At 46.5% G+C, this 24,881-nt stretch overlaps 1 protein-coding gene across 1 annotated transcript in view; it reads left to right on the forward strand.

The window, feature by feature from the left end:
- The window catches only part of PLCH1 (phospholipase C eta 1), a 370,702-nt gene that overhangs the window by 189,235 nt on the left and 156,586 nt on the right, over positions 1 to 24,881 (forward strand). The window contains exon 3 of the mRNA XM_073579023.1: positions 14,549 to 14,695. Coding sequence (XP_073435124.1) covers positions 14,549 to 14,695 — 147 coding nt within the window. The remainder of the gene's footprint in view (positions 1 to 14,548; positions 14,696 to 24,881) is intronic.

Here is a 24,881-nt window from a genome sequence, read left to right on the forward strand (position 1 = left end):
GAGATTTTGCAACTGCTTATGATGTAGTTGTAATAGTGAGGAAGTTGGAAAAAGCAGCGAAACAATCCCCATCAAGCAAAGTGACAAGACGTTTGTTCTGATTGGAGTTGAAATATGATGTGTCATAGAGATCATCTATAATTGTATTTTTTATGACCACAAAGACCAGTCATGGCTGAATCGCTGTGGTCAAGCTACGCTACTGGATGGCAAGCGATGCCCGATGTGCCAGCTGCTAAAGAGTACTAAGGGAGGTCATGGCAGTAAAGGTGATGTCCACTACTCTGTCAAACCCTTCTCAATCTGAATGTTTGCCCCTGTTAAAATAAAAATACTTATACTCACCTCTGGAACCAGCGCCACTTCAATGGTGATGACACTCACGTTCCTGGCGCTCACATCACATTATGTCACGTGAGCCCTCAGCTCCAGCTTCACTGTCCCCACCTTTGGAAAAATCGAACATCAAGAAGAAGTCACAGAGCCCAGACTTCCTGTAGATGTTTGATACGTCTGAAGGCGAAACTGCCGCTGATTGGGCTCAGGGTTCGTGTGACATAACAACCTCATGTAAGTCCAGGAAACTTTGTTCTATCCTTTTACAAGGGGAATATGTGTTTGATAAGTTGGATTTAAAGGATATGGGCACCTTTGAGGACTCTTTTTTTGGTTAACTAGAACCTGTCACATGAAAAAATGCTATTAACCTGCAGATATGGGGTTAATTTGGAGGTTAATAGCATTCTGAACATTCCTGGTGCCTGCACTTTGAGCCCTGCTGTTGGGAGGAAAGTAACTTTTTTCTCTTCACCCATGACAACACACCTGAGAGAGGGATCCGCCCCGCCAGGACAGGAACCTTCTGAAATATAAGGGGCGGCACATCTCCCCCGCTTCAGTTGGGTTCCTGTCCTAGGAAGGGAATCCCAGACAGACAGTGGCGGTGCCTGTCATGGATGAAGAGACCCAGGGCCGTCCCGGCGCGGGAAGAACAGGTCATCTTACCTGTAGCGCCGGCCGTCGGTTTCTTGGTAGCGCAGTCCCCGGGGTCTCCTTGGGGCTCCGGGTGCGGCTGGCGGCCTCTATGCTCCGGGGCGCTCCACCGTGCCTCCCTCAACTCGCGCGTGCCCCCGGGCCGTCTCCCGTCGGTTTCCTGGTAGCGCAGTCCCCGGGGTCTCCGGGTACGTGCGGGTGCGGTTGGCGGCCTCTATGCTCCGGGGCGCTCCACCGTGCCTCCCTCCCCTCGCGCGTGCCCCCGGGCCGTCTCCCTCACGACGCATAGCGTGAGAGAGCTGGGGGCGTTTCCCAGCCACTGACGTCAGCGGCGTAGGACATCCTGGGAGCGCGCCGGCTGACGTCAGAAGTGCGATGGCAATATGGCGCCTGGTGCGAAAAAAAGAGTAGAAAGACTCCCCTAGCTCTTTCTCAGACTCTTCTTCGGCCCCTATCTCAGGCCGAACACCCATCCTCCTCCTCCTCGGATAGCGACACGGGTGGCAAGCCGTGTTCTCCAGTAGAGGATATGGATGCTCTCCTCAAGGCCATCAGAGTAACAGTGGGCCTACAGAATAAAAAACGGCTAAGTCCCTGGAAGATGTCATGTTCAGGGGTCTACAGGAAAGGAAGAAACGTACCTTTCCAGTCAATGAGAAAGTCCAAGCACTCATTGAAAGAGAATGGAAAAAGCCTGAGAGATCAGGAGCACTTCCCTCCTCCTCTAAAAGGAGGTACCCCTTTGAACATAAGGACACGGAGATATGGGATAAGGTCCCAAAGATTGATGCAGCGGTGTCCAGGTCATCCAAAAAATAGGCCCAGCCCCTGGAAGACTCAGGAGTACTTAGAGACCCGCTAGATAAAAAAAAGCGGATTCCTACTTAAGACATACGTAGGAAGCAGCAGCAGGATGACTAAAACCGGCAATAGCCGGCACCTGCACAGCACGTTCCTTAATGATTTGGCTACAGCAGTTGGAAGAGAAACTTGCTTCAAATGTCTCGAGGGAAAAAATTCGGGCGGACATGTACCTTCTGCACGGAGCGGCAGCTTTTTTAGCCGACACCTCCGCTGATTCCATGAGACTGACGGCTAGAGCAGCAGGGTTATCAAACGCCGCAAGGCACGCATTATGGCTTAAAGGCTGTCCAGGAGATCTACAGTCTAAAGCCAAGTTGTGCTCTCTCCCATGTGATGGTCATTTTTTATTTGGGAATAATCTGGATGACATCTTGGAAAAAGCAAGTGACAGAAAGAAGGGCTTTCCCAGGTTTCCAGCGGATCAGAGAAGGCCGTCCTTTCGGAGAGGAAAATTCAGCAGGGGCCGTCCTCCAGGGGATAGGAGAAAATAGGAGGACAAAAGGAAGGAGAAGTCTGGACTCATGTTCGGAGGAGCCACCTCATCCTCCAAAAAATCCGCAAAATGACGCCAGCATTCCGGTAGGGGGGAGACTGATGCTTTTTCCCAGGCCTGGGAAGGTATCTCTTCCAATGCCTGGATCTTAAACATCATAAGAGAAGGCCTCAAAATCCTGTTTTTTCAGCAGCCGAGAGCATCATTTGTCGTGACCCCGTCAGGAAGGGGATAGAAGAACAATTGGCCCTGGAGTCAGAAATCTTAAGCCTGCTAGACAAGCATGTTCTGTCCGAGGTCCCGAGCGGACAGGAGAGAACGGGATTCTACTCGCCCCTCTTCCTGATAAAAAAAAACAAAACGGACCAGTCATTCAGGACAATCATAAAGGCCCCGTCACACTAAGCGTCTTACCAGCGATCCCGACACCGATATCAAGGTGTCAGGATCGCTGGTAAATCGCTATGTGATCGCTGGTGAGCTGTCACACAGACAGCTTCACCAGCGATCAGCACAGCGATGCCGAGCGCCCGGCATCGCTGGCCATCCTGTAAAAAATAGAATCAAAATAAAAAATATAGTTATTCTCACCTTCCGACGTCATGTTCAGCCATCCTGCCTCTCTCCACGCTCCGGTCCCAGTGATCCTTTGCACGAATGACCGCGAGATGTCACAGTCTCGTGGGATAACAAAGTCTCGCGGTCATTCGTGCAAAGGATCACTGGGACCGGAGCGTGGAGAGAGGCGGGATGGCTGAACGCGACGTCGGAAGGTGAGAATAACTATATTTTTTATTTTTTTAATTATTTTTTACACCTGATCGCTGGTCTCCCGCCTGTCACACGCAGCGATGCGTGCTGGCCAGCGGGAGACCAGCGACCAAAGAAATGTCCAGAGATTTCTTCCAGCGATCAGCGATACCGGCAGGGGGGCCGCTCGCTGATCGCTGTCACACACAGCGATCTCGCTGGTGAGATCGCTGTTATGTCACAAAAGTTGTGACTCAGCAGCGATCTCGCTACCGAGATTGCTTAGTGAGACGGGGCCTTAAACCTCAGAGGCCTCAATCAGTGGATAAAAAAATCAGACCTTCAAAATGGAGTCGGTAACTACAGCCAGAAAACTGCTACACCACAATTGTTTTATGGCCGTAGTTGATCTAAAGGATGCATACTATCACATCCCGATTCACCCAGTTTATCAAAGATACTTAAGAGTGGCTCTCTACATCCAGGGCAATCTGAGACATTTTCAATTCAGAGCCCTTCCATTCGGCATATCCATAGCCCCGAGAGTGTTTACCAAAGTCATAGCGGAGATGACAGCCTTTCTCCGAATCCACAACACGGTCATAATACCCTATTTGGAAGACTTTCTAATAGTGGGCAGCTCAGAAGACCATTGCACGGCGCATATGGAAAGAGTAACAGACACCCTACAAAGACTGGGGTGGATGGTAAACATCAATAAAATCAAAGCTACAACCCCTAAAGAGACAGATTTTTCTAGGGTTCATCCTGGACTCAGAACAACAAACTTGTCTGTTACCAGAGGCCAAGATGGAAAAGGTGAGAAATATGACTTTGGTGGCCCTAGACCAACCTTGCATGTCCCTGAGAAGCGCGATGTCCTTGCTAGGCACCCTGACAGCGTGTATCCCAGCGGTCAGGTGGGCACAATTCCACACCTGACAGCTTCAGGGAGAAATTCTGTCAGCACAAAAATTGCTGAGAGGGCATTTAGAAGGAAGGCTGGAGCTTTCCTTAGAGGTCAAAAACTGTCTCAGACGGTGGTTAGACAGGACAAACCTGACGTCAGGGATACTATGGGACAGACCACTGACCGACATAATTCTGACAGATGCGAGTTCCGCAGGCTGGGGAGCGCACCTAAGGGGTCAGGCGGCCTAGGGACCCTGGGGGCCTCAAGAACAAAACGCATCCTCCAACTTGAGAGAACTATGGGCAGTAAACAAAGCCTTAAAAAACGTTATCCCCCTGATAAACAGCTGCAATGTCCGGATGATGTCGGACAACAGAGTAAAGGGCATGTCACACTAAGAGATATCGCTAGCAATATCGCTATAACTAGTGACGTTATAGCGATATTGCTAGCGATATCGCTGTGTGATACTTGCCTACGACCGGCTCCCCCGCTGGTTATCGCTGATCGCGCTAGAACGTTCAGGACTGTTTCTCGTCGTCAGCTTCCTGCGGCGCTTCCTGCTGTGACGACAAGCGACGCGTGGAGCCGGGCGGGAGGACGCAGGATCGCCGCGTCTGACAGGTAAGTAGCGACCCCCGTCCCCAGCGATGTCGCTGGTGAGATCTGCCTGTGTGGCAGCTCACTAGCGACCACTTAGCGATTTACCAGCGATCCTGACTGCGTCATATCACTGGTCGGGATCGCTGGAACATCGCTAAGTGTGACAGTACCTTTACAGTGGCGTACATCAATCACCAGGGGGGGGGAACAAGGTCACACTCCCTAATGAAGGTGGCCAGCGACATTTTTCACAGAGCAGAACAACATCTACTCTCCCTGACGGCACTACATATAAGAGGGGTAGAAAACGTAGAAGCTAACTTCCTGAGCCGCAGTATACTAAAGCAAGGGGAATGGACCCTAAATCAGTTACTTTTTCAGAAGATAGTACAACTTTGGGGGGAACCGGTAGTAGATCTCTTTGCCAACAAAAGCAACAGACAAGTAGAAAGGTTTTATTCATTAAACCCAAAAGAAAAACCATGGGCGGTGGACTCATTGCAAATCCCATGGTATTTCAGACTAGCTTATGTGTTTCCCCCAGTGGCTCTGATCCCAACAGTTGTGAGGAAAATGAGAAAAGATCAAGCCAGAGTGATCTTAATAGCCCCGTTCTGGCCAGAAAGGCCCTAGTTCTCGCTGCTGCAGATGATGTCCCTCTCGGATACATGGGTACTACCAAAGATCCCATACCTGCCAACTCAGGGTCCAATATTCCACACGCAGGTCAAGGGATTCCATCTGTGAAAATGAGGATGAGTGACCTCATGGAGATCAACATCCAACACTGCGGAGACACCATCACATGTTTCTCAACTCAGTAATTCTACAGCAATGCCCCCATCCCTTATGGGAAGTATGAAAAAACATGCAAATCACAAGCCGCGGAGACACCATCACGTGTTTCTCAACGCAAGCAATGACTAGCCAGGTCTTTCCCCGGGAAGGAACAACCACGGGAAGGGCAGTCTCCAATGAAGGAAACCACCTATGCCAAAACATGGTATCCATCCACAGACAGCTGTTTCGGGGTATTTCCCCTCATCAGTGTGGGGTAGGAAACTGGCTAGTAGGAGCAATGCCTAGTAAAAGACTGTGAAAATGAGGATGAGTGACCTCATGGAGATCAACATCCAACACTGCGGAGACACCATCACATGTTTCTCAACGCAGTGATTCTACAGCAATGCCCCCATCCCTTATGGGAAATATGCAAAAACATGCAAAACACAAGCCACGGAGACACCATCACGTGTTTCTCAACGCAAGCAATGACTAGCCAGGTCTTTCCCCGGGAAGGAACAACCACGGGAAGGGCAGTCTCCAATGAAGGAAACCACCTATGCCAAAACATGGTATCCATCCACAGACAGCTGTTTCGGGGTATTGCCCCTCATCAGTGTGGAGTAGGAAACTGGCGTTCAGTAGAATCACTGCGTTGAGAAACATGTGATGGTGTCTCCGCAGTGTTGGATGTTGATCTCCATGAGGTCACTCATCCTCATTTTCACAGTCTTTTACTAGGCATTGCTCCTACTAGCCAGTTTCCTACTCCACACTGATGAGGGGCAATACCCCGAAACAGCTGTCTGTGGATGGATACCATGTTTTGGCATAGGTGGTTTCCTTCATTGGAGACTGCCCTTCCTGTGGTTGTTCCTTCCCAGGGAAAGACCTGGCTAGTCATTGCTTGCGTTGAGAAACACGTGATGGAGTCTCCGCGGCTTGTGTTTTGCAAGGGATTCCATCTGACGGCGTGGAATTTGAAAGGTCACTTTTAATGGATAGAGTGATCTCCCCGGGGTTGGTGGCTACACTGTTGAAAAGTAGAAAGCCAGTAACAACTAACATATATGGCAGAACATGGAATAAGTTCCTACAGTTCCTGGGGAAGCCGTTAGACCAAAAGCCCCCGATTAAGGCCATCTTGGAATTCTTACAAGCAGGATTACAGCTGGGACTAGCGGTAAATACCCTTAAAGTTCAGGTGTCCGCACTGGGCACACTATACAACTGCAACTTAGCAGCAAACAGGTGGGTAGCTAGATTTATTAAATCCTGCCATAGGTCCAGACCTATCCCATTACCAAGAATAGCCCCGTGGGATTTAAACCTGGTGTTAGAAGCCCTTACAAAAGAGCCATTTGAACCGATTCAACAACTGCCTATAAAATATCTTGCCCTAAAGACCATTATATTAGTGGTCCTTACATCGGCCCGTAGAGTAAGTGACTTGCAGGCCCTCTCAGTGAATCCACCTTATACCCAGATGTACTAGGACAGGGTTGTGTTAAAAACAGACCCCGCATATCTACCTAAAGTAGTATCAGATTTCCATCGGAGCCAGGAAATTGTCCTCCCCTCCTTCTGTGAGAATCCAAAAAACCCAGGGGAGGAGAAATTCCACAAATTGGATGTTAAAAGGACACTGCTAGAATATATGTCAGTGACTAGCCAGTGGAGGAGGTCCCAGTCCTATTTGTAGCCTTCCAGGGTGCCAGAAAAGGTTACGGGGTGTCAAAGGGGACCATTGCCAGATGGATTAGGGAGGCCATTAGTGTAGCCTATTCAGCTAGTGGCATTCCGATTCATGACGGCATCAAGGCTCGTTCCACTAGAGCCGTGGCGACCTCCTGGGCTGAAAAGGCAGAGGTATCAATAGACCAAATTTGTAAGGCCGCTGCCTGGGCCTCACCATCAACCTTCTTTAGACACTATAGATTAAATCTATCCTCCTCTGCAGACTTAACCTTTGGTAGAAGGGTGCTGCAAGCGTTGGTCCCTCCCTAAGGTGTTTCGAAGTCTCCAAAAATCTCTCAGGTGTGCTGTCATGGGTGAAGGGAAAACCACCATGGTTACTTACCGGTAGCCGGTTTTTCCGGAACCCATGACAGCACCCGTATATTCCCACCCCTTTTTCACCGTATGGGTGTGCACGTTAGTAGGGTGTTTTTTTGTGTGATGTGGTGTTGGATAAACATGTAACTAACCGGGAAGTCTTCTCATGCTCTGTAACCAACTGAAGCGGGGGAGAGGTGCCGCCCCTTATATTTCAGTAGGTTCCTGTCCTGGCAGGGCGGATCCCTCTCTCAGGTGTGCTGTCATGGGTTCTGGAAAAACCGGCTACCTGTAAGTAACCATGGTGGTATTCCTCCTGGCAGCGTTCTGGTTTGTCATGGGGGTGGTGCTGGTTCAGTCACTGCTCTGTGTATAGAGAGTGGTGGCTGTAACTGCTCCCGCCGCTGTGACTGATAGCTGGCCCTATTGATGAGCTGGCTGTCAGTCATTGCTAGGGGTGTGGTTACAGCCGCCGTTCTCTATACATAGAGCAGTGACTAAACTGGCGCCAGTCCCATGACAAGCCCGAATGCTGCTGTAAGGTACAGCAGGTACGCAGGATGCAGTGACCAGCAGGAGGCAGATCAAGAGTTAACCGGTATTTAATACAGGGAATACTCCACGCAGGAAGAAAATAGAGGAGGTATGGGGGATTAAGGTTCAGGAAGAGAACAAGTGTTCAAATAATGGGTAAACTTATCAGTCTGATGTTTCCAGAGGAGGGAGGCTTGGAGATCCCACGGTGGCGTCGTAGGAGACACGTGAAGTCTGTGGCCTGGTCCTGGAGGAATTTGAGGCACTGTCTCCTGACAGCCATGACTTATCCTGGCTCTCCTAAGCGTAGTCTTATGGTACCTGGGTGAGGTGTCCATGGAGGAGGCATCTGAGGCGCCGATGCCGAAGAATGGAGATCAGCGGTGGGGACCGGGAATATCCTGCCAGTCTCTGCGTGTTTACCCTGGTCAAGCCTACAGCGTGTACCACCGTCAGACAGCGGTACAGTACGGGATGTCTCCTCAGTGTCAGCCGTTGGAGAGATCACAGTCACGTGTTGCTCGCAGCCTGGCTGTGCATGTGTCGCCTGTCGGCAAAGTGGCCTGGTCTCCTGGCGTCGCGCTGTGGAGAGTGAGTCAACCTTCTCCTCCTGCGCTCGCTGTCTTCCCGCCAAAGAGGCTGTTTTGTCGCACGCCATCCCTTTTATAACGGCCCCCTCCGCTGTAGTCAAGTGCAAAGGTCTGTCCCGGTCAGAAAATCCTTCCCCCAGCAACTGGTGACAGTCCCAATAGTTCTGGCCCTGATACGAGAGAGGTACCACTAACCTGGTCCATCTCCCTACACTGCCAGGAGGAATAAAGTTAATCTCCTCCTGGCAGCATGTCTTCAAGTGCGGGCACCAGGCAGGTTTAGAATGCTATTAATTAACCTGCAGATTAACAAAATTTTTTCACATGACAGAGTCCCTTTAAATGAATTTTTTGGGGCTAAAAATACGTTTTGCACTTCAGTTTCTTTAAAAAAATTTGTACTATTTGGCTTTTATAGGTTTTGTTTCTTTGTAAATTGCCCGGCTACTGAATGTGTTAACTAAAATCAATCAGTCAACTGATTCTGACTGGAGAGTTTGTAATGGTTTCATCAATCTTTTTCTAAACTCCTTCCCACTGATTTAAGATCGCATGAACGTTCACCTCAACTTTCATACTGTCATAAATACAGAAGCTCAGTAAAAGGCAGATGAGAGTTACAAACGCTCCTGCCAGAAGGCGCTGACTGATTAGGATGGAAACAGTAGACTAAGGTCTCATTCAGATGTCCATTCAAATCGCTCGAAGATTGAACTGCAGTGCACTGACTGGCTCTCCGACCTGAGCTGGACGGTCTCATAGAAACACAAGAAGCTGTCTCGCTCGGGACGGGAGACCTGCTGCCAGTCTGTGCATTAGCTGCTGCCAGTCTGTGCATTAGCATTAGCTGCTACCAGTCTGTGCATTAGCTGCTGCCAGTCCATGAATTAGCTGCTGCCAGTCCGTGCATTAGCTGCTGCCAGTCCGTGCATTAGCTGCTGCCAGTCCATGCATTAGCTGCTGCCAGTCCGTGCATTATCATTAGCTGCTACCAGTCTGTGCATTAGCTGCTGCCAGTCCATGCATTAGCTGCTGCCAGTCCGTGCATTAGCTGCTGCCAGTCCGTGCATTAGCTGCTGCCAGTCCGTGCATTAGCTGCTGCCAGTCCATGCATTATCATTAGCTGCTGCCAGTCCATGCATTAGCTGCTACCAGTCCGTGCATTATCATTAGCTGCTGCCAGTCCGTGCATTAGCTGCTGCCAGTCCGTGCATTAGCTGCTGCCAGTCCGTGCATTAGCTGCTGCCAGTCCATGCATTAGCTGCTGCCAGTCCGTGCATTATCATTAGCTGCTGCCAGTCCATGCATTAGCTGCTGCCAGTCCGTGCATTAGCTGCTGCCAGTCCATACATTAGCAGTCATATGTACACATACGTCTGAATTACCCTTAAGTGCAGCTGCTCTTTTTGTTGTCAAATTACTGTTTGTTCCATTCGTCCTGCAGCAAATGGGTCCATACATAGAACATAGAAATCCAGCATGAAATCCTTTACTGGCTCAGATGCAGATTGGGCATCCTTTCCTTAGTTCCCTTTATGACTTGCAGCCATCTGTTTTATTTTACATACATTGCCAATCTGTGTTTGCAGTGAGCGTCTCTGGGGGCCGCACTCTTGTTTCCATTCCTTCCGTATTATTTCCCTATTGAGGTGACCTGGATCATTCGCTATTAACATACCGCACATTGCTCTATTCGATGCAAGATATTTCACTTAGGAAAGTAGTGAGGAACACTGTTGCGGAGCCGGCGCTCCCCGGAGATCTGTCTGAGTTACCGTACTGATAGAATTGAATATATTGTTATTAAAATTAGTAATAGGACTATCCTTGAATGTTTCCATTCCCTTACACTTGCTGGGCTGATTGTTGTGGCTCATTTTCATCCTTTCAGCACTGCATTATTCTTCTTTGTCATGATCGATGTTACTTCGCACTGACTCAGGACGATGTGGTTGTTTGATAACATTTCTAGAACAAAGCTCCGCACGGTTAGTATGAACTCCCTGAACTTGTCCTTATAATGTATTATAATGGCTGTCAGACCAATAAATCAAGTGGAGGAAAGGGTAAAGCTGCGATGCTCACCTGTAGCCGATAAGCTGACTGCTCCCTGCCAGTGACGGGGTCACACAGCTCGGAGCTGGAGTACAATACCCAACCTCAACCCTCGGGGACAGGAGTGTGGGCAACACATAATATGCCGAAATAGAAAATCAAAGCACATTTCTGACATGTTGCCCCCTCCGTCTATAAACTCTACTTTATTTACTTTCCATGTACTTGTAATGTGCGGCAAGACCAATCATTAGGCAGCAAGTGAACGGTCAGTACTTGAAGCTGATGTGTTGGGAACAGGAGAAATGGGCAGGTCTGGCCAGTCTGATGACACAGAAGAGATGGTGTAAGGAGTTACTGAAAAAGTTGGTGCTGGCGATAATGTAAAGGTGTCTGAACACATAGTGCATGACTGCTTGCTCCGTACAGGGCTTGGTGGTTGTAGACTCGTCAGTGTGCCCATCCTGACCTCTGTCCACTACCAATGATGGTTACAATAGGCCTTTTGAACATCAGAACTGGTCCAGTGGACAATGAAAGAAGGTGGCTTGGGAACATTTTGAAAAAAAAAAAAAATCCAGTCCTCAGAAACAGAGTAAGACTACAGCACCATAAAAATTGGGTAGGTTCAAAGATGACTTACTCTATTGTAGGGGTTATTAGATACAAATAAATTTAGCCCTTCCTCAAATCTCTCAACAACCTCAAGGTCAAAAAGCCTTGGCATCTATGTTGGAGATGTTTGTTCACCTATGGATTCTTGGTGTTTCACCAACCATACTGCCAGTGCTAACATCCGACTCTGGAGTCAGACACTGTTGAACCTACTCAGTTTTTATGGTACCTTAATTTTACTCTGTCTCTAAGCACTGTATATTTTCTTTTTCACATCTTCATACTGTTACATACCTTAACTGATGAGCACTTGTTAGAATTGGTTCTGTGCCAGTGATCTCTAGTTTGGATGTTTTCTGTGTAGAGAGAGATTGTGTTGTATTGCTTGAAAGCTAACCTGGCCGTTTGGTGTAATGGTCGATCTCCAGTGACCATGGCCATCCTCACACCAGGTGAGTCTGTAATTTTACCCCTTTGGATTGTAGCTATCATCACTCTGAGAGTTAGGGTACCGTTACACCTAGCGATGCACCAGCGATCCCGACTAGCGATATGACGCGGTCAGGATCGCTGGTGCATCGCTAGGTGGTCGCTAGTGAGCTGCCACTCAGGCAGATCTCACTAGCGACATCGCTGGAGACGGGGATCGCTACTTACATGTCAGACGAGGCGATCCTGCGTCCTCCCGCCCGGCTCCACGCGTCGCTCGTCGTCACAGCAGGAAGCACCGCAGGAAGTGACCGACGAGAAATGATCCAGCAGCTTCTCGCGCGATCAGCGATAACCAGCGGGGGAGCCGGTCGGAGTTAAGTATCACATGCAGCGATATCGCTAGTAATATCTCTGCAACGTCACAAAATCGGACCACAGAATCTGGTTCTCTTCAACATGTTTCCAAGAAGATATAAAAATTTAGATAAGGCTAAGTTCACATGCAGAGTAATCATCATTTGAAACAGATCCAGTAAGCAAAAAAAAGGCTGGTCCATTTCAAATGGAAGACAAACGGATGGCTAATGGATCTATTTTTCATAGATTTGAAAGTTGTTGATAAACAGCAACATTTTTGTCCCACTAACATAACTAATTGCTGCTAGAGTTGTTTCAAAAAGATGGTTGCTAGATATATGAACTTAGCTCTACCTGGGAAGAGATGTCACCAGGATGTAGGCAAGCTGGTGGAGGCTGTGCGGTGTTCTGGCCAATGTGCTGCTGGTAAACCTTGGGTACTGGAATTCATGTGGACGTTGTTTAGACACATACCATTTACCTAAATTCCGTAATAGTATTCCCTAATGACATTGCTGACTTTAATCCTGGCACACTGCAAAAATTGATCAGAAATGTCTTGAGGAACATGCCAAAAAGTTAAGGGTGATGATTTGGCCTTCAAAGTCCCCAGATTTCAATCCGTTGAGCATCTGTAGGATTTGCTGGAAAAACCCAAGACTGAAACATGGAGGCTCGGTCTCACAGGATCTAAAAAGTACTTATCACCTGTCTGTTACTGCTCTTTTATCTGAAAATAGTGGGCATCCACAGATAATTTAACAAAACATAATTTATAGCCAAAATTTCCCTAAAGAGAGGCTAAAAGACCCAACTTTCTAGGATAAGTAGAGTACACAACTCTGCGTTGTCAGAACCTGTCATTCAGAGCAAGATCCCAAAATCTTCCATGACCCCCCCACAGTGAAAACACGAGAACACAGAACCAGCGCTTCTGCATCATTTGGTAGCACGGTGGCTCAATGGGTAGAACTGCAGCCTTGCAGCGCTGGGGTCCTGGGTTCAAACCCCACCAACATCTACGAGGAGTTTATATGTTCCTCTCCTCTGTTTGCGTTGGTTTCCTCCCACATTCCAAAGACGTACTGATAAGGAATTTAGATTGTGAGCCCCATCTGGGACAGCGATGATAGTGTGTGCAAACTGTAAAGCGCTGCGGAATGTGTTAGTGCTATATAAAAATAAAGATTATTGCTATTATCATTTACTGAGCAGTTAACGATCAGTAAAATCATTACAGCCATAACCGATCAGTTACTGCTTAGTAAATTATGCGGCAACACTAGTTCAGTTCAAAGCACAAGATCACACAATGGTAAATGTGCTCTCCCGCTTTGACAGTGGGGCGCCATGGAGGATTGCGGAATCCTACTTTGCATGCCAAAATCCCACAATCCACAGGTTCAAACTCGAGTTTTTCTAGAAAATCAGGTCCCATACCCTGCCAATTTTTGAATAATAAGTTACGGTATATCTAGTAAAATCATTGGCGAGGTGCTGGCCGGGAGTATGTATAATGCATACATATCCTCCAGTCAAGGCTCAGAAACCGGCAAATCCCTGCAGCGCACAGTGTGTGCTCTGGGGGGATTCACGAGTCTGTAGTCACACAGTGACTGCAGGCTTATTGATTTGGACCAGACAACCCCTTTAAAGAATAGGTCATTTTCTGAAGATGGCGCCCATTTAAAGTCCACTATGTTCTTTTCAGGAAAATATAAATTGTTAGCTGAAGATATGAAGTGAGTAGATGAAGTGTGGTAAGAGCAGCGTATTAGGCCTGAAGTAAAATCATAATTACAGTGCCTAGACTTTTAACCATGTCTTTACAATACTGTTCATGCACATAATTATGCAAATCACAGCGAAAAGCTTTTCTTGTGGGATTGAAGAGGGAATTTGTCAAACAATGAAGTCATAATTAAAGTACTAACAATAATTGTGTCTGGTAAATCACCATTCTATGTAATTAATAATGCCCTCTGTCTGTGAGACGTGGAGGTGTGACATTATTCTCGTGGCATCATCCTTATGAGGAATTTATGTCTCTATTAAAAAAAAAAACAAAAAAAAACTTTGAAGTCCCTGATTTGGTCCTATGGTGAAATCATTTTTCATTCTTTTTCTTTCCTATATAAACATTTTTCCTGGCTTTCTTGTGACTATTAGAGGCATATACATGTTCACCGCCACCGCTTCCTCCGCCTTTGTTCCCTTCCGGTGTGCCAGTATGCATTGTCTTTCCGGCATTCCATTGAAGTAAAGTGAACAATTCCATAACTTTTTATTCTTTTTAACTTTAGATATGATGTCAGATGAAACCATATAGGATTATTATTTTCTTTAGTCTCACTAAGGGACTTTGCAATCCAATTTTCTGATCGCTGGTATATACATTGGTATACTCTGTAAAAATTTCCTGTACTCTGTTGGTGGTGCACCAAGACTCGCATTATGGTCTTTTTTTAGTTTGACTTTCTAGTAAAATTGTATATCATCTTTATTTTGCAGTTGAAAGATGTATGAGTGTAATGCAATCTGGAACCCAGATGATCAAACTGAAAAGTGGAACAAAGGGTCTGGTCCGTCTGTTCTACCTGGATGAACATCGTACATGTATTAGATGGCGACCCTCCAGGAAGAGTGAGAAAGCTAAAAGTAAGTTTCTACTATGTCCAGATAAAAACATATACCCATAAAAAATACAGTGGTTTACTGTTATAATGACATTTGTAAAACATGCATTGAAAATAAAACTTTGATGACTCAGGAGTCGATCAGCTCAGTAGCTCTGCCCGTGTAGATGCAACATCCTGCTCGGAGCCACCGAGCTCAATGATTGGCTGCAGCTCTGTTGATGCGATGTCAGCACTGCAGCCAATAAAAGACCTCGGGAGCACCGGCAGAGACTCAGCCCTTGAACCAGGGAGGATGAGTCCAGTATGTTTTTATTATTTTAGAACAACCTATATCTGTGTACCAGGATTTTTTAAAAGCTGTCCACCCATTTAATCAGTCATTTTAGGTGTAGTGGTTCTTTTCTTCATATTTTACAAGTGAAAAGTAAGACATGGGATTCTCATTCTTTTTATTTCTTTAATTCTTGCATTTTGGCTTTAAAGGGAATCTGTCACCTCATTTTTGGCCTATCAGCTTCCGGCAACGCCATCAGGGGCTTATCTACAGCATTCTGTAATGCTGTAGATAAGACCCAGATGTAACCTGAAAGATGAGAAAAACGAGTTAATTATACTCACAAGGGGGTCCATTCCGGTCTGGCGCCTCCCATCTTCTAGCGATGATGTCCTTCTTACTTCTGTCGCGGCTCCTGCGCAGGCGTACTTTATCTCCCCTGTTGAGGGCAGAGCAGAGTACTGCAGTGCGCAGGCACTGGGCCTCTCTGACCTTTTGCGGTGCCTGCGCACTGCAGTACTTTACTCTGCCCTCAACAGGGCAGATAAAGTACGCCAGCTATTTAAGGCGTATGGCCAGCTTTAACGCCTTCATGACATATGACGTACACGTACGTCATATGTCCTGCCCCTGATTTTGATGCTGGTGCACATGCCCTGCCCGCATCTTTCCCAGTAGATGATGAATGATTTAACCAGCCATCATATGCTTTTAACAGTTGAGAGTGGAGGAGCGGAGCTCCACTCGCGGCTGTGAACCTGTTAAATCCCACTGTCAATCTCTGAGGGTAGCATTTAACATGCGTCGTAGGGGGGCACGTCATTCCACGCCCCCAGACCCTAGCTGGCCGTTCAGAGAAGATTGTGATTTAAGCACTGATGCACTGCTATGTATAGCATAAGCGATTGGATAATCACAGCTTCAAGTCCTATAAGGGGACTATTAAATACAGTAAAAAGTACAAAATAAAAATGTTACGGGTTTCGCAAAATGGCGACAAAAGCACATTTTTATTTTTAAAAATTTCCTGATTTTTATTCACCACTTGAATAAAAAAAACAAAGCTATGCATGCTTAGTATCGGCGTGCTCATACTGACAAGGAGAATCATATTGCCTGGTCAATTTAAAATTTGGTTGACTTAGTAGTTAAAAAGCAAACAAACAAAAAAAAGACTATTGTGAAATTGCATTTTTTTTTTTGCAGTTTCAGCAAACTTGGAATTTGTTCCTGTTATTCAGTGCACTATATGGTAGAATGAATGGAGGCATTCAAAAGTACAACTTGCCCCCCCCCCCCCCCAAAAAAAAAAAAAAAAAGCCCTCATATGCTTATGGCTCCTGGAAAAAGGAGTGGAGAAAACAAAAATGGAAAATCGCATTTCGTGTCATGTAAACGGGGAATGTACTGCCAACAACATACATGGACACAAAGTGATCCTGCCAACAATTGTGCTGTCCCCATTTAGTTTGTCTTGTCCTTTGTGAATGTCTTTTTAAAGACTATAAACATGTTTTACTTGGAAGAATAATTTTTACTGTTAGTGGTTACTTTTAGTTAAAAAAAAAATGTCACTAGTTTCTCGCTTCATTCATTAATCTTTTATTAATATTCAAACTGTCTGATATGTAGATTGCAGCATGATCCAAGTTTCAGATTTTCCCAATGTGGGAGTTTCCCTCCCAGTAATACAGGCTGGATGTAAGAACTCTGTATATCCATGGTGCTGCTGTCTTTATTAGCGCATATGTCAGCAAAACTATAATATTGTACTCACTTCCTGTAACTGCAGATGCTTTCCCCTCTTTCCATGCTGTGGAGATCTGTGTATAACCCCCTCCGCATCCCTATTGCTATTTCTAATACTGAGAGAATAGAGGGAAGAGCTATCTGAGCCAGAAGCAGGATCTCTGATGTATTTGTAGCATTTTTAATGGACACGTTAGAAAATTACTTAATTCTGCAAGCAAATAAAGAGACATCTTTGAATGGTTCATAGCCTTTCATAGCTCTTATACATGTCAGTTCACAGTGAATGCCCGCCTTTAATTAAATAAGTCCACATTCTGTGCTTACTACTTTTAGGCTAAGTGCACACGTAGCAGAAAATTTCTGCTTGAAAACCTGACTCCCTTCCTTCCCAGAAACTGCGCATTTTTTTCTGCACGTTGTCCGCAAGTTTTTGTGCGTTTTTTTCCGCGCGTTTTCAAGACGCATTGAAATAGCCAGAAACGCGGAAAAATCTACGACATTAATGAGCATGCTGCGTTTTTAACCGCGATGCGGTTTTTTCGCGGTGAAAAAACGCATCAATGTACAAAAAGTGCAAAATGCATAGAAATGACTGGGAAGCTTATTTTTAGTGGTTTTATAGGGAAAACCGCTAAAAAAGCACTGTGTGTGAACACAGCCTTAGAATGTACCGATTGAGGTGTCATTTTCATGTACAAAGCTCCTAGTCTTCTCCCTCTCTAGGATTACCTACATTACTCACCTGCTATTGAACTCATTAATAACCTTGTATGCAGCCGATTCCCTCTTGTGCTGGCTGCAAGGAGTCAGAATTTTATAATTGATCTCTACAGCATTGTGAGATTTTAATATGAGAAAAAAATGATGCCCAGATACTTATACATAAATATGATGGAATAAATTGGGACAGAACTGTAGACCTAAAACGTGAAAGGTTCATTTGAAATATGAATATTTTTATGTATTTTTTTTAAACAAATAGAATTAAACTGCGAAGTACAATCTCTGTTTGCCCTGTTCCTCCTTTGGGCTAGCGATACACTTTCCAACCGTTGCCACCTTGCTTTTGCTCCTTTGCCATGAACCCTGCGCCTCTGGAGGAAAGTTTACTTCGTATGTTAACGTGTCATTTCAGACATATATTTATCTTTTACTTTGCAATTTCCTATATCTCATATGTATTAATCCCTGCAGATCCTCATTGAATAGATGTTTAGACGCTGCAGACTTGTTTCTAGTTGACAGATTTTACTTATAAAACTTGTGTGTTAGTCAATTATCTGTTGAAGTTTAATTAATCATTTTGAGTTTTGTTGCCTACAGTACTTCGTACAAAGCAAAGATTTGTCGGTGAATGTTAGACTCGGTGTGATGCTGGAGAATGCAGTATGGGCTGTAGAAGAGGTGTGATGCTGGAGAATACAGTATGGGCTATAGAAGAGGTGTGATGCTGGATAATACAGTATGAGCTCTAGAAGAGGTGTAATGCTGGATAATACAGTATGGGCTATAGAAGAGGTGTGATGCTGGAGACTACAGTATGGGCTGTACAAGAGGTGTGATGCTGGTGAATACATTATGGGCTGTAGAAGAGGTGTGATGCTGGAGAATACAGTATGGGCTGTAGAAGGGGTGTGATGCTGGAGAATACAGTATGGGCTGTAGAAGGGGTGTGATGCTGGAGAATACAGTATGGGCTGTAGAAGGGGTGTGATGCTGGAGAATACAGTATGGGCTGTAGAAGAGGTGTGATGCTGGAGAATACAGTATGGGCTGTAGAAGAGGTGTGATGCTGGAGAATACAGTATGGGCTGTAGAAGAGGTGTGATGCTGGAGAATACAGTATGGGCTGTAGAAGAGGTGTGATGCTGGAGAATACAGCATGGGCTGTAGAAGGTGTGATGCTGGAGAATACAGTATAGGCTGTAGAAGAGGTATGATGCTGGAGAATACAGTATGGGCTGTAGAAGAGGTATGATGCTGGAGAATACAGTATGGGCTGTAGAAGAGGTGTGATGCTGGAGAATACAGTATGGGCTGTAGAAGAGGTGTGATGCTGGAGAATACAGTATGGGCTGTAGAAGAGGTGTGATGCTGGAGAATACAGTATAGGCTGTAGAAGAGGTATGATGCTGGAGAATACAGTATGGGCTGTAGAAGAGGTATGATGCTGGAGAATACAGTATGGGCTGTAGAAGAGGTATGCTGCTGGAGAATACAGTATGGGCTGTAGAAAAGGTGTGATGCTGGAGAATACAGTATGGGCTGTAGAAGGGGTGTGATGCTGGAGAATACAGTATGGGCTGTAGAAGGGGTGTGATGCTGGAGAATACGTATGGGCTGTAGAAGGGGTGTGATGCTGGAGAATACAGTATGGGCTGTAGAAGCGGTGTGATGCTGGAGAATACAGTATGGGCTGTAGAAGAGGTGTGATGCTGGAGAATACAGTATGGGCTGTAGAAGAGGTGTGATGCTGGAGAATACAGTATGGGCTGTAGAAGAGGTGTGATGCTGGAGAATACAGTATGGGCTGTAGAAGAGGTGTGATGCTGGAGAATACAGCATGGGCTGTAGAAGAGGTGTGATGCTGGAGAATACAGTATAGGCTGTAGAAGAGGTATGATGCTGGAGAATACAGTATGGGCTGTAGAAGAGGTATGATGCTGGAGAATACAGTATGGGCTGTAGAAGAGGTATGCTGGAGAATACAGTATGGGCTGTAGAAAAGGTGTGATGCTGGAGAATACAGTATGGGCTGTAGAAGAGGTGTGATGCTGTAGAAGGGGTGTGATGCTGTAGAAGGGGTATGCTGGAGAATACATTATGGGCTGTAGAAGAGGTATGATGCTGGAGAATACAGTATGGGCTGTAGAAGGGGTGTGATGCTGTAGAAGGGGTGTGATGCTGTAGAAGAGGTATGATGCTAGAGAATACAGTATGGGCTGTAGAAGAGGTGTGATTCTGTAGAAGGGGTGTGATGCTGGAGAATACAGTATGGGCTGTAGAAGAGGTGTGATGCTGGAGAATACAATATGGACTGTAGAAGGGGTGTTATGCTGGAGAATACAGTATGGGCTGTAGAAGGGGTGTGATGCTGGAGAATACAGTATGGGCTGTAGAAGGGGTGTGATGCTGGAGTGTACAGTATGGGCTGTAGAAAAGTTGTGATGCTTGAGAATACAGTATGGGCTGTAGAAGGGGTGTGATGCTGGAGTGTACAGTATGGGCTGTAGAAAAGTTGTGATGCTTGAGAATACAGTATGGGCTGTAGAAGGGGTGTGATGTTATAGAAGGGGTGTGATGCTGGAGAATGCTGTATGGGCTGTAGAAGAGGTGTGATGCTGGAGAATGCAGTATGGGCTGTAGAAGGGGTGTGATGCTGGAGAATACAGTATGGGCTGTAGAAGAGGTGTGATGCTAGAGAATACAGTATGGGCTGTAGAAGAGGTATGATGCTGGAGAATACAATATTCGCTGTAGAAGAGGTATGATGCTGGAGAATACAATATGGGCTATAGAAAAGGTGTGATCCTGGAGAATACAGTATGTGCTGTAGAAGAGGTGTGATGCTGGAGAATACAGTATGGTCTATAGAAGAGTGCACTGTTGCAGAGTACAGTATGGGCTGTAGAAGAGGTGTGATGTCGGAGAATTCAGTATGACCTATAAAAGAGGTGTGATGCTGGAGAACACAGTATGGGCTGTAGAAGAGGTGTGATGCTGGAGAATGCTGTGTGGGCTGTAGAAGAGGTGTAACGCTGGAGAATACAGTATGGGCTGTAGAAGGGGTGTGATGCTGGACAATACAGTATGGGCTGTAGAAGGGGTGTGATGCTGGAGAATGCTGTATGGGCTGTAGAAGAGGTGTGATGCTGGAGAATACAATGGGCTGTAGAAGAGGTGTAATGCTGGCGAATACAGTATGGCCTATAGAAATAGTGTGATGCTGGAGAGTACAGTATGGGCTGTAGAAGGGGTGCGATGCTGGAGAATACAGTATGTGCTGTAGAAGGGGTGTAATGCTGGAGAATACAGTATGGTCTATAGAAGAAGTGTGATGCTGGAGAGTACAGTATGGGCTGTAGAAGAGGTGTGATGCTGGAGAATACAGTATGGGCTGTAGAAGGGGTGTGATGCTGGACAATACAGTATGTGCTGTAGAAGGGGTATGCTAGAGAATACAGTATGGGCTGTAGAAGGGGTGTGATGCTGGAGAATACAGTATAGGCTGTAGAAGAGGTGTGTTGCTGGACAATACAGTATGGGCTGTAGAAGGGGTGTGATGCTGTAGAAGGGGTGTGATGCTGTAGAAGAGGTATGATGCTAGAGAATACAGTATGGGCTGTAGAAGAGGTGTGATTCTGTAGAAGGGGTGTGATGCTGGAGAATACAGTATGGGCTGTAGAAGAGGTGTGATGCTGGAGAATACAATATGGACTGTAGAAGGGGTGTTATGCTGGAGAATACAGTATGGGCTGTAGAAGGGGTGTGATGCTGGAGAATACAGTATGGGCTGTAGAAGGGGTGTGATGCTGGAGTGTACAGTATGGGCTGTAGAAAAGTTGTGATGCTTGAGAATACAGTATGGGCTGTAGAAGGGGTGTGATGCTGGAGTGTACAGTATGGGCTGTAGAAAAGTTGTGATGCTTGAGAATACAGTATGGGCTGTAGAAGGGGTGTGATGTTGTAGAAGGGGTGTGATGCTGGAGAATGCTGTATGGGCTGTAGAAGAGGTGTGATGCTGGAGAATGCAGTATGGGCTGTAGAAGGGGTGTGATGCTGGAGAATACAGTATGGGCTGTAGAAGAGGTGTGATGCTAGAGAATACAGTATGGGCTGTAGAAGAGGTATGATGCTGGAGAATACAATATTCGCTGTAGAAGAGGTATGATGCTGGAGAATACAATATGGGCTATAGAAAAGGTGTGATCCTGGAGAATACAGTATGTGCTGTAGAAGAGGTGTGATGCTGGAGAATACAGTATGGTCTATAGAAGAGTGCACTGTTGCAGAGTACAGTATGGGCTGTAGAAGAGGTGTGATGTCGGAGAATTCAGTATGACCTATAAAAGAGGTGTGATGCTGGAGAACACAGTATGGGCTGTAGAAGAGGTGTGATGCTGGAGAATGCTGTGTGGGCTGTAGAAGAGGTGTAACGCTGGAGAATACAGTATGGGCTGTAGAAGGGGTGTGATGCTGGACAATACAGTATGGGCTGTAGAAGGGGTGTGATGCTGGAGAATGCTGTATGGGCTGTAGAAGAGGTGTGATGCTGGAGAATGCAGTATGGACTGTAGAAGAGGTGAGATGCTGAAGAAGAGGTGTGATTCTGTAGAAGGGGTGTGATGCTGGAGAATACAGTATGGGCTGTAGAAGAGGTGTGATGCTGGAGAATACAGTATGGGCTGTAGAAGAGGTATGATGCTGGAGAATACAATGGGCTGTAGAAGAGGTGTAATGCTGGCGAATACAGTATGGCCTATAGAAATAGTGTGATGCTGGAGAGTACAGTATGGGCTGTAGAAGGGGTGCGATGCTGGAGAATACAGTATGTGCTGTAGAAGGGGTGTAATGCTGGAGAATACAGTATGGTCTATAGAAGAAGTGTGATGCTGGAGAGTACAGTATGGGCTGTAGAAGAGGTGTGATGCTGGAGAATACAGTATGGGCTGTAGAAGGGGTGTGATGCTGGACAATACAGTATGTGCTGTAGAAGGGGTATGATGCTAGAGAATACAGTATGGGCTGTAGAAGGGGTGTGATGCTGGAGAATACAGTATAGGCTGTAGAAGAGGTGTGATGCTGTAAAAGAGGTGTAATGCTGTAGAAGGGGTGTGATGCTGGAGAATACAGTATGGGCTGTAGAAGAGGTGTGATGCTGGACAATACAGTATGGGCTGTAGAAGGGATGTGATGCTGGAGAATACAGTATGGGCTGTAGAAGGGGTGTGATGCTGGAGAATACAGTATGGGCTGTAGAAGGGGTGTGATGCTGGAGAATACAGTATGGGCTGTAGAAGGGGTGTGATGCTGGAGAGTACAGTATGGGCTGTAGAAGGGGTGTGATGCTGTAGAAGGGGTGTGATGCTGTATGGGCTGTAGAAGAGGTGTAGTGCTGGAGAATGCAGAATAGGCTGTAGAAGAGGTGTGATGCTGGAGAATACAGTATGGGCTGTAGAAGAGGTGTGATGCTGGAGAATACAGTATGGACTGTAGAAGATGTGTGATGCTAGAGAATACTGTATGGGCTGTAGAAGAAGTGTGATGCTGGAGAGTACAGTATGGGCTGTAGAAGAAGAGTGATGTTGGAGAGTACAGTATGGGCTGTAGAAGAGGTGTGATGCTGGAGAATACAGTATGGGCTGTAGAAGAGGCTTGATGCTAGAAAGTACAGTATGGGCTGTATAAAATGTTTTTGACTGGCATTCCCTTAGTGATGTATTATTCCTCAATTTTTAAATTAAAATTACATTTTAGCCCACTATGAGAGTTTGCTTTTCTTGATTTCATGGTAGAACTTTGTATTTGATTTGTTTTCAGAAAGATATTGGATGTGACCTATTAAATTCTATACATATTAGTATACCTTTCTCCTAAGGAACATGAAGCCTTTTCTCTTTCTTGATAATTCATGTGATTTACAACTCTATAAAATGAAATGTCCCTATAGTGTGTCATTATCTAAAAATAGGGTACCCGCTCTTAAATAAAGAATGATAAGTCTGACTTTGATGTTCAAACTGTGCTCTGTAATTACATTTCAGACTCCAACCAATGGGAACAGCAAGTGCGCTCTAAACTCCTTAACTTTTCCATGTTTGTACTTTTACATTTAAAACCTGCTTTTTTTTTCCTTTCACATTTCCATCTTCTGTTCACATGAGAATTTGAGCTCTTGCTTTCTCTAGTCACCTTCCATGACAGCCATATCGGAGGATATCTCCCCGCCCTAATGGGGGACAGGAAATGTACAAGAGGTTAAATAATCCTCCCCTTTCTGCTATCTCCAGTGTTTTTCCTGTCCCCTATGGGGAATGAAGAGGTCCTGATAGTGCTGCCGTGGCCGGCGACCGTAGGCACTACCACATCAGATACCTGTAACGCTGGGCAGTCAACGGTCGGGGGCTCTTCTCTCCTCCGTAGGATGGCTGCTCCCGTCTCCACCTTGGTGGTACTTGGGACTCTTGCCCGCCCCTCCTGCGCCCCTCAGCGGGGTAAAGCGGGGCTGTGCTGTGCGGTCGGGGTCCTCCTGGGGCTCCCCGGCGTCCGATCCGGGCGCGCACGTGCACACCGGCGCCGATCTTCCGGTTTGACTTCCACCTGCGTACCAGGCGGGAACACACACGCGGCCTGCAGTTACCGAACTGCGGGCGCGGTCCGGGGCCCCAGCCACCTGCCCTACTGGGCTGAGTGTGGCTCCCTCGTCAAGCAGCCGCTAAGCAGCTGGGGAATTCAGCTGTGGGGAGGGGTGATTGAAATGACGCCCACCCGTGGACCGAGGGGAGGAGGAGCACACAACACGCTGAATTGACCTCGGTTATTCAAATCCTGGTCTGGGTGCGTCCAGGTAAGGCCATTATCTGTACAGTGACTGTGGCAGACTGACCATGGACGGCGACAAACCCTTACTGCCTGCTACTGCAGAGCACAGCGTCACCCTCCTACTGTAAGTAGCGGGGTGGGTCCCCCCTTTTCTGTCCAGAGTAGTCTCGGAGGTGGCTTAGTATGTCTTCTCTCTCTCTTGTAGTGAGACAAGGCCTCTGACCCAAAAAATAATAAACCAGGTGTGGTTCCAGGCTTTCCTCCTCATATAGGAGAAGCTTTGTCAGCCCTGCACGGACGATGTATTGCGTACAGAGCAGCCCTCCCTATTGGACAGTATAAAAAACTCTCATCGGACAAGAAGTCCAATCTTCTATGACGACATTTTCACAGCCACAGCCTCCTCCTGCTAGGAGAAAATCGGCACCTGTGGAATCTGATTGACTCGGGTGAATTTGATACCTCTAACTCAGAGGATGCTTGGGAAAATGAGGGTTTCACTTCCACCCTCAGATCTGGGAATACTTTTTCTCTTCCGGAGGTGCCTCCGGCCATTCTAGGCTGAGCGTGACTATATTCGGCACGGCCGCTAAGCAGCTTGAGGCTGGTCCGGGTCCGGAATGAGAGACCAGATTAG

This window comes from Dendrobates tinctorius, unplaced genomic scaffold, assembly GCF_039654945.1.
Source record: "Dendrobates tinctorius isolate UK_male_01 unplaced genomic scaffold, ASM3965494v1 ptg000060l, whole genome shotgun sequence".
Classification (NCBI taxonomy): domain Eukaryota; kingdom Metazoa; phylum Chordata; class Amphibia; order Anura; family Dendrobatidae; genus Dendrobates; species Dendrobates tinctorius.